Source organism: Pteropus vampyrus, unplaced genomic scaffold (genome assembly GCF_000151845.1).
Source record: "Pteropus vampyrus isolate Shadow unplaced genomic scaffold, Pvam_2.0 Scaffold239, whole genome shotgun sequence".
NCBI classification, from domain to species: Eukaryota; Metazoa; Chordata; class Mammalia; order Chiroptera; family Pteropodidae; genus Pteropus; species Pteropus vampyrus.
In genome coordinates this window covers 1,206,858-1,216,618 of record NW_011889020.1, presented here as the reverse complement: position 1 = coordinate 1,216,618, position 9,761 = coordinate 1,206,858, and the positions used below count along the sequence as shown (strand labels likewise).

At 62.0% G+C, this 9,761-nt stretch overlaps 1 protein-coding gene across 1 annotated transcript; it reads left to right on the top strand.

The window, feature by feature from the left end:
- Positions 1–5,487: 5,487 nt before the first annotated feature.
- Positions 5,488–6,395, top strand: LKAAEAR1 (LKAAEAR motif containing 1). Its single transcript, XM_011374151.1, has 3 exons — positions 5,488–5,904; positions 6,131–6,253; positions 6,336–6,395. Exons 1-3 carry the CDS (start codon positions 5,488–5,490, stop codon positions 6,393–6,395), a joined length of 600 nt encoding a protein of 199 aa, XP_011372453.1.
- Positions 6,396–9,761: the final 3,366 nt, after the last annotated feature.

The following is a 9,761-nucleotide window of genomic DNA, read 5'->3' as shown; positions in this document are numbered from 1 at the left end:
CCCACGATGGTGACCTTGAGCCCGAGGGACAGGAAGTCGCCGTGGCTGGCATTGATCAGCAGGTGGGGGGGCGGCAAGCTGTGATTGGGGCTCACGAGGGACAGGTTGTCCTGCAGGTGGCTGCTGTAGAGGACCTCCCAGAGTGGGGCGGGGAAGAGGGGCTCCATGCTGCACCCTCGGTACCTGGGAGGGCATGGGGACACGTGACCACAGCACCTGACACCCACCCAGCCAAGGCCGCCGGCACAGTGCGCATGGCCCGGCAGGCACGTGGACCCCTACGGGCAGCCACAGTCACAGAGGCGCATACACAGGGACACGAGCACATACGCGCACACGGGGAAACATGGAGATGTGCAGACACGCAGCACGACAGGGACACACACGGAGCACACGTGCACACACAGGGACGCGGTCTCGTTTGGCTCGCAGACTCCCACATAGGATGTGTGGCTGGCGTTACAGAGCAGGACACGTGTCCACCCCCAGGGACTCAGACATGCAGCTGCCCGCGTGCTCACTGGCGCAGGGACACATGTGCGCGCGCACACACACGCACACACACACGCAGATGCCCAAACCTGCTTTCACGCACACACAGGCACAAAAGGGGCTGAGACATGCCCAGAACACCTGGGACACAGGACACAGGGCACAGAGCGGCACAGTGCACAGCCCCTCCCTGAGAGCTGCAGGCCATCACCCCCACGCCCAGCACATAGCGGCTTGGATCTTACCTGGGCAGCCTCTACAGGAGCTGGGACTGCGGGGGCCCTTGGCCTTGGCCTTGGCCGGCTAGCAGGGCAGGGCCGGGAGCCCTCCCTGCCTCAGCACTGGGTCTGCGCAGGGCTGTGGCTGCCGCAGCCGCAGCCGTGGCAGCTGCTCCCTCTCAGCAGACGCCAGACCAGACGCAGCAGCCTGGCGCTCAGGGCGGGGGGAGGGGGAGGAGGCTGCAGCTCTGGAGGGGGAGGGGCTGTGCAAGCTGGAGCAGGGGGCCACTGGGAAGAGGGTCACCAGGCCCCACGCTGATGGGGACAGACACGAGGACCAAGGCACACGTTTAGAGATAAATGACAGACAGAAGTTCAGACTCACAGAGCCCAGACAGGGACAGGCTCAGACACAAAGATGCACACAGTAATTCAGACATGGGGACAGACACACACACAAGGACACATGGGGACTCGGGGACAGACACACACAAGATAAAAGGAGACTCACACAAAGACATAGGACAGAGACATGGGGAGATGCGTGCAAGACACTCAAACCGGGACACGGACATGGGGCCACGTCTCACAGGCAGAGACACAGCCTTGGACAGACTCAGACCAGCCCTGGATGGCATTCCATACCCAGAACTGTGCCCCTCAGCTGGGTTCCCGGGGAAGCTGAGCCACTACGGGCCGGCTGGTGAGTGGACACACAGCCATGTCCCTGCCTGGCCAGCCCTGAGTAGATCAGAGCCCTGTGTCTCTACTGTGCGTCCTGCGTGCCCTGCATGCCTACTATGCTCCAAGCCATCTGCAGCCACAAGCCCCTCCACCCCCACCATACATGGCCACTGCTATCAGCGTCACCTTGTGCAGACAAGAGCATTCAGCATCAGAGGTGTGAAGCTCCATCAAAGTGGCAGAGACAGGGTTCAAACCCAGGCTAACGTGTCACTTTGAGACCCACCGAGGGTGTCCTTGCCACAGGTGTGTCCCAGAGTAGCATCCGTGCGTCCACCCCTCACAGCCTGGGCCCTGGGCGACCACACAGCTGAACAGCTCCCTGGAGAGGCTTCTTGCCCAGCACTGGGGTCACGTGCCATGTGGGTGACCCCTGAGCTGAGCCATCAGCCCCACCTAGTCAGGGGGTTATTCTTCCTGCACAGGCTCTGCCCATACAACCCGGACCCTTCCCTGAGCATCTGTCTCCAAGGATGGAGACCTAGTTGCTAGGTTACTGGCAGTGGCGTCGCTAGGATACCTGGAAAATCAGAAGAGGATGGAGCAGGCAGATGCCCCAGGACTCAGCATCTCAACCTGTCCCCCAGGACTTATCTCTGCATCTTCGCTGCAGCCGACTCAGGCCATGTGTGGCATGAGGCATGTCCAGAGACACTCAGCACAACAGGGACACGCACACAGATGCCTGAACAGGCATATGGGAAAACACATGGACACAGGTATGTGCTCAAAATCGTGAGGGCCCTCACAGTGACGGATGCACAAACGCATGGGACACACACGTACCTACTCACACCAAGGTGCTCACGAGGCACACGTTATGCCGCTGACCTCAGGAACGCAGCAAGGGCAGGGACCTGGAGGCCTCGTGTCCTGCAGCCACGCCCGGCAGGGCCCACCAAGGCCTGTGGAGCTGCGTCTCCTAAAGGCCTTCCGTGGCTGCCTGGTCTGGCCTCAGACAGGACACTGTGGGCCATGCGGCTGCCTGGGTGCTAGAGGTGAGTTCCAGACAGAGCCAGCACGGAGGACTGCTGGAGGCGGACACCTGGCTCCTCTCAGGAACGGTCACCTGGCTGGTGGGTAGCCGGGCCAGGATACTGACTACACTCCCTGGGGGTGGCAGTGGCCCAGCTCTGGACCCTGGAGGGCTCCCGCAAAGGGGCCTGATGGCACCGAGAAAATGGCCCAGGCCTCTCTTGATCCCTGAGTATCAAGAGTAAGGGAGTAAGACAAAACATACATGGCACACAGGGGACGGCAGGGGACATGTTCCATAAGAGCATCTACATCCAAGCAAGACAACCTCAAACACTCAGGCCACAAATCAAAACATGTGAGAACACACGGGACAGCCCGAGATACGCAGCTTGCATGAGTGACAGTACGGAGTGTGTCCACAGGTCACCGTCAGAGCCAGCCCTGGGCTGCATGCAGAGGTCATCGGCACTATTCACTCCCGCACACCTCTCTCTTGCACCCTGTGACTTAGGGCCCACAAACGCCAGGTGGCAGACGGGCCAGACACCCCATCTGCTCCTCTTACACCCCCACACCTGTGCTAACCTAGGGCTGGCACAGGCATCAAAGTAGAGTCACTGGGAGCCTCGCGAAAAGTAGCTGACCCCGGGATTCAGCCGCCAGGCCACACAGCCGTTTATGCTGTGGGAAAAGTGAGAGCACTTTAATAGTTCTGAGTTTCATAGTCACGAATTACTTTGTCCTTGTGATTTTAACTTCCCGATGTTGATGCGCAGCAGCGAGAGAGAGGGCCGAGCTGCAGACTCTCGATATAATGCTGCACCGCAGATTCAGCTCAGCATCGTACTTCGGCGCCCGTCAACACGCTCTCAAATCTCAGCCTTCCGGGACGACACCGACCGCCGGCTCTCGCAGAGGCTGGGCCACACGCAGGGGGCATCTCACCTCCCAGCGGAAACGCAGGAGGAGGAGAAGCAGGACGAAGCCAGGAGAAGCAGGACGAAGCCGTGCTCAGGAAGGGGACCGTCCTGGGATTAGGGCAAAGGGGATGTCAAAGGAGGCCATGCCCCATGTGGCCCCACTCCAACCCTAGGAGCCAGCCAGCCACTCCCTTCTTGTGAGCCCCCCTAGCCTAGACCACAGGAAGCAAAGCGAATCCAGAGCCCTGTCTCAGAGAACTCACCCATGTGGGAGCACAGAGTCAGGGCCAGGGATGGCCCCAGCCTGCGCCGTGTGCATCCAGGAGGCAGCCCGGAGGAGGTGGCCTGCAAGGCTGGCCTTCCTAAATCCTCACTGCTTCTTCTGGAGCCAGAGGCCTTTGTCTTCAACAAGCCCCCAGGTCAGTGCTGAATTCCAAGGCTCAGTCCATACCCCAAAGGCACATGCAGGGCAGGAGAGGGGAGTGTCCGGGAACAGCTGTGCAAAGGCCTGGGAGCTGGGACAGAGCTCAGGCTACAGGAGGCGAGAGCGAGCTCCCCAAACCAACGACAACAGTCAATAGCCTTCTGCAGAGAGGCCAGGACCTCCGCTGAGACCCCCAAAAGCAGGACAGTCCCCCACTCAGGGGTTCAGGTCCTACATTCCCAAAAAGGCACCACCCATGTGCCCCAGCGCCCACGCTGGCCCTCAGGACACGCCTGTGAATGGAACGGGGAGCTGGCTACCCCTGTGGAAGCCACCCGTCCATTAACCAGCTGTAGCCCAGAGTAAACTGTGGGATGAGCATGCGAACAAATGAATTCTAGAATACACTGACGACTGCATGAACAAATTACAGGACGAATAAACTGAGAAGTGAATTAGTTACAGAATATTGTGAAATTAATAAACACACAAATAGATTACAGAAATCCAGGACCCAGACTTTTAGAGTTCAGCAAACCCGGGTCAGCCCCTGCGAGGCCCCTGGAACCCTAAGCTCGCCCTGGCAGAGGTGAGAGGCTCTGAATTTTGTCCCTACTTCCCGTTCTCTGAACACCAGCGGCTAGTGGAGGCCTCCGAGGGCCTGCAGAGGGAAAAGGGCTCCAGCTGCGCCCTGTCCCCAGAACTAGCTGCCAAAGGCCGCTCCACAGGCCCCAGAAGAGTGCATTTGGGGCTTCTCAGAAAGAAAAGAAAGCACGCTGGGGCTGGAAAAGCTGGCGGTGACAGCCACCGCAGTCTTCGACTGGCCGGGGCAGCTGCCGGCATCTCGCCCCCTGGGCCTCAACACCCTCCACTCACCTGGACCGCTGCTCGGCCCACCCCCTTCCCTGCCCCCGCCCCTTAGCCCTCAGAGGGTTGGGGGAGGGGCGGGACTCCACGTTGCCAAGCAACCAGGTCAACAAGTCCCAGCAGTAGGAGCTTTGTTGGAGGCTCAAAACCAAGAAGGCAGAAAGTATGGAGTGTGGGCACCAGGTGGGGGTTGGGGGGCAGGACCTAATCCAGGGTCTGGAGTCTGGGATGCTGGGGGCTGGACTCTGGGAAAGAAGGAGCCCTGCAGGGCTGAAGCAGGCCCCTGGGGTGCGTCCCCCTATCGCCCCCTCCCTGGGCTCTGCTGCCCCTTCCTCCACCTACACCTGGGGGCAGGCTACGGGGATGAGGTCTCCCTGCAGAAGCCAGCTGTCCGTTTGGCTCTGAGCCTCCCTTGGGTCTCCAGTGGGGTAGGGGTTTGATGGCTGACTGGTGACCACAGACATAGGGCACTCCAGCGTCATGGGGAAGGGTCCACCAGGCCTCACTAAAGGCCGTCCCACCTGGTCTCCACTCTGGGTAAGGCCTAAGGTCAACTCGGGGGTCTTGGCCAGTGGACAGAGAAGCAGCCCGTGGACAGGAAGAGAAGGCCCTGAAACTCTGAGAGGACCAGAAAATTCTAGCCGACTGCAGGACTGAGTAGGGAGGCTGAGCTGACGGGGACGTGTGCTAGGCTTGAGCGAAAGCTCTGAGGCTGCAGATGCAGGACCTCAAGTGGGCTGAAGGAGTCTGGAGGGGCCGAGCCAGGCCAGAGGGGCGGGCAGGTGCCCCACGGACATCGTTCGGGCGCCGACGACAGGACACCTGCTCCCGCGCAGGGCCCAGGATGCAACCACCCGCGGCCAAAGAGGTCGGGTACAAGGACCCGCGGGAGCGAGCCCGGAAGGGCACTCAGGGCGCAGGGTCCAGTGAGGAGCGCGCCATGGGGGCACCCACGGGGGCGCCCACGGGGGAGCCCCCCAAGCCGGGCTGGACCCTGACGCAGGAGGGGCTGGAGGCCATGCACCCCGCGCAGTGCCACCGCCACCTGCTCTTCGGCGACTTGCTTGAGGACGTGGGCGCGGTCACTTCCATCTTCCCGCGCGAGTCGGTGGAGCTGGGGTACCGTATGCCCGACCTGTGGGCGTGGACGCAGTCCCTCGAGCCGCCCGCGGCGCGCCAGGACCGGCTCCTCGGCGTCCTCAAGGCGGCCGAGGCCCGCGGCCGAGTCCGCGCCCTGCGGCTGCGCTACGCCCACATGCGGGTGAGGCCGGGCCGCAGGGCGGCGCGGGGCGGCGCGGGGCGGTGCGGGGAGCGAGACGGGGCCGGGCCCCCCAGCGGAGGCGGGGCGAGGCGGAGCCGCGGAGCGGGGGCGGGGTCGGGGGCGGGAGCGGGGGCGGGGGCGGCTGGGGCTCCCCGCGGGCGCCGCGGCCGGGCAGGACGGCGGCGCGGGGTTCGGAGACCGCAGCCGCGCGCGGCCCGGCCCGCAGGCGGAGGAGATCTCGCTCCTCATCCTGCGCCAGAAGTCCGCGCGCGCCGCCATGCGGCTGGAGCTGTTTCTGCCGCCGCAGCTGAAGCCCACGCGGATCCCCGACCCCCTGAACCGTCAAGAGGTGCCCGCGAGCCCGGGAAGGGGCGGCGAGGGCCCCCTCACCGCCTCCCTACACACCGGGTCCCAGCTCCTCTCCCCCGCAGCGGAGGCGCGTAGAGACCATCCTGGAGGAGAAAGTCGATGGCAGTATCTTCCCACGTTGACCATGACCCACACCATGACCCCACAGCGCGCGACCGCCTACATAAAGTTTTCATGCTCCAAGAGCCTGCTGGTCTTTACGCTCCCCCTCCATGTCCCCGGGGAGGGAGGGGAAAGTATGGGTGCTGCCTCTCCCACATCAGACATCGGGGAACAGAGTGGGGCTCCCCCAACAAAGTAGGAAGGTGCTAGTGGGTGGGTGTGGTTAGCGGGACCCCTCACCCCCCAAACCCCCGGCTGTCCCATTAGGCAGCCTAGTGTTCTGTGAGTCCATGGAGGCCAGGCAAGGGGCCAGGGAGAGCCTGGCTCAGCATAGTCACCCCCAGAAAGTAAGGGAAGCCTCAGGAAGAAAATGGGGCCGAAGTGGGACCCCAGATCGCAGGTTATCCAATCAGAGAGAGAGTAGGGTGACGTTCTGGGCAGGGAAAGTGACTACACAAGCCAAAGCTGGCCTGTGGAGTTGGCAGTGCTGGGAGGTCCTCCAGAGGCCTAGGAGCTTGGGGACGGAGACCCCCCCACACAGAGCCCCTGCTGTCCCAGACAGAAAATCACTCTCTGGTTTTCCTTCCATCCCGAATGGCCTCCTCGGCCCCCTCCGCCTCCCTTTCCAGCCCACCACACACACACACGTGCTGGCACACACACGGAGGACAGGAAGGAAGCTGCCACCGTCCCATTCTGACAGACCCATGGCCTGCAAACAGTCTGGATTCTGAAGAGCCTCCACGTTTCTGGACAGACCTTCAAGAATACTCTCCTCCCACGCAGGCTGTCTGCAGAGCCCAGGACTTCTCTCAGCCACCTGGGGTGGGGGTGGGGGGCCGCAGGGACTCAGACAAGCCCCACCGCAGCGGGCCAGGGGTCCTGCAGAGTCAACTGCAGGCAGAACTGATTCTGGCAGGTGAGTTCTTGACCGGCAGAGCTCAGAGCTGGGGTCTGGCAAGGAATCCTGCTCAGTGGCAGTCACTGCCCCTCCCTGACCTGGCTCAGGATAGGACAGCCACATGGGGACCTGGGCCCTCTGCTCTCAGTAAGCCCTTCTCCCCTGGCACTGACCCTTTGCCCCTTTGGGGCAGTTGCTGCCCTTGGCCTTCGTCCACACCCAGAACCGTGTGTGCGGCTGGAGTCCAGAGGCATGGGAGGAGGACAGAGCTAGGCATGGTGTTTCTGGGAGCAAGGTGTTCACACAGGGATGGGGACAGGATCAGGGGGCAGAAAGGGGCTTGGGCCAGGGACAGAGACAAAGGAAGGAAGGTAGTCTCTGTCCAGAAGTGGTGGCCACTTGCACTGGGACACATGCAGTGTAATAGCCAGTCCTGGCCCCTCTGGCCAAGCTCCCTGCCATCTGGACCCAGCACCATGTCTCTTGGGATGCGCTGAGTGCCTAGGATGATTTCATCTGTTTAGTAAAAGCACATTTTATTTCATCACTTCTCTGAGCCTCCATTTCTAAAAAGGAGGTCTCAAGGGTCTTGCTTGGCGCCATGCCACCCACAGTGATTACTCCATAAAACAGAGGTCACTCTGCATCAGGCAGGCACCTGAGGACAGAGGAACAAGACACGCACAAAGCCCTGAGGAGAAGGCCAGCAAGAGGGTGGCCTCACAGATGGCTGGACACATGGGGTGCCCTTTGACCCTCATACCAGGGAATGGGCCCTAGGTCTGCAGAGGAGGCCAGGAAAAGCGGCTGAGGAAAGTGACAGGGCCTGGAGGTGGCTTCCGCCATGAGGCTGTGAGGGATCAGGTGGGTCCTGGGCCGTGAGCTCACTCTCTGGACAGAGTCCTTGGTTCAAATCCCATCTGCACAGTTACCTGCCATATGCCCAGCCCACCAGGGCTCCTGCGATGCAATACAGAGACAGTCTGCAGAGAGACCCCCCAGAGGATACGCGGGAGTCCCAGAGGGCGGAGATAAGGGGAATGGAGAGCAGGCCCAAGTGGCCAGGGGACATGGGGCATGGTCCAACGCAGGAGAGAAGTGCGCTGACCCCGGCCCACTGCCAGCTGCACCCGAGCCCCGTATTTCTTAGGAGATGGGTAGAGCCCCGGCCACACCAAGCAGTGCAAGTCAGCCTGGCTGTGTGACCTTGACCAGGAGCGACCCATCTCTGTAGGACCTACCTCTCAGGGCTGTTTCTTGGGCTGAATAAGACGCAGCCACCTCCTGTCTGGATAGTCTTCCGGCCTCGGCCCTGTCCCGGCCAGCCTGTGATCCTGTTGGCCAAGCCCCTTGGGCATAATCATCAAGAGGCACCGCAGCCTCCAGGGCCCCCCGGCCTCTCTGACCTGGCCCCCACTCTCCTCCAGCTTGGCCTCCACCCTGCAGGCCCGTCCTGAGCCCTGGAGCGCTCCCTCCTCTGCTCCCCCTAGTCGTCCTCACCTCTCACCCCGTCTGCATCTGGTCTGCTCCACGGCTGCTCTGTCTTGCTCGTTGCTAGGTCCCACTGCCTGCCACGCAGAGGACACCAGGTACTCGCTGAATGGTGAAGAGTGCATGGGAAACCTCCCTTTGCATCCCAGGACGTCTAAGAAACGTGCAGGAGTAAGGACTTACGAGCAGGGCCAGCTGCAGGAGCTCACCAGGAGTGCCCGCACTGGGGACAGGAGCCACACGTGGTCTGAGAGCCCGGGGCCCTTTCCAGAGCAGGGTTAGGGCCCCTGTGACACTGGCCGAACGCATGCTGGGATAAGGAATTGAACTAACAGCTGTACCAGGTCATAAAATATGAAGAGAGTCAGCCAAAGAGAAGGGGCAGGACATTCCTGGCAAAAGTAGGGTGTGGCTTTAAACTGCAGGACACCTTGGGGCGACTGGAGCAAGCTGAAGGGACTCAGCCAGGCACCACGGATAGGGACACTTTGTGACTGCAGATGTGAGAACCCATACTAGCACTTCAGTACAGGACGCCCACCCCTTCTTTGGAAAGTCCGCTACAGCTCGGTGACAGCGCGCTCTCCTCCCCATTTTACAGGCGAGGGCACCCAATCTGGGAGAGGATAGGGCCCAGGGGAAGTGACCACCAGACTGTCCTTTCCAGCGGCCTTTTCTTATTCAGGTGGGACAAGGAGCGTACGTGGAAGCCGGCGTCTCGAGGGCCCTCGTGCCCTCGCATCGGGCAGCAGGCTCCCGGCCCGTCCACATGAATGGCGAAGCAAGAACCGCCCGGCTGAGCAGAGTCGGGGGCACGGCCACACCCCCACTCACTACGGTGCTAGCTCGGGCGCCCACAGGCCAGAGGTCCCATTGTTAGCATCAATGTCCGCCAGCCCCCCTAAGCGACAGTGGGGACCGAAGCGCCCGGACGGACCTGCGGGGCGCTGGGGAGGGGGCTGGTGGGGCGCAGGGCCCGCGGAGCGCGGGGCGG

Bases quoted from the DNA above. Each gene is read 5' to 3' on its own strand.
- LKAAEAR1 (XM_011374151.1), top strand. From the start codon at position 5,488: ATGCAACCACCCGCGGCCAAAGAGGTCGGGTACAAGGACCCGCGGGAG. The intron at 5,905-6,130 runs GTGAGGCCGGGC...CCCGGCCCGCAG, and splicing joins TGCGCTACGCCCACATGCGG to GCGGAGGAGATCTCGCTCCT. The intron at 6,254-6,335 runs GTGCCCGCGAGC...TCTCCCCCGCAG, and splicing joins ACCCCCTGAACCGTCAAGAG to CGGAGGCGCGTAGAGACCAT.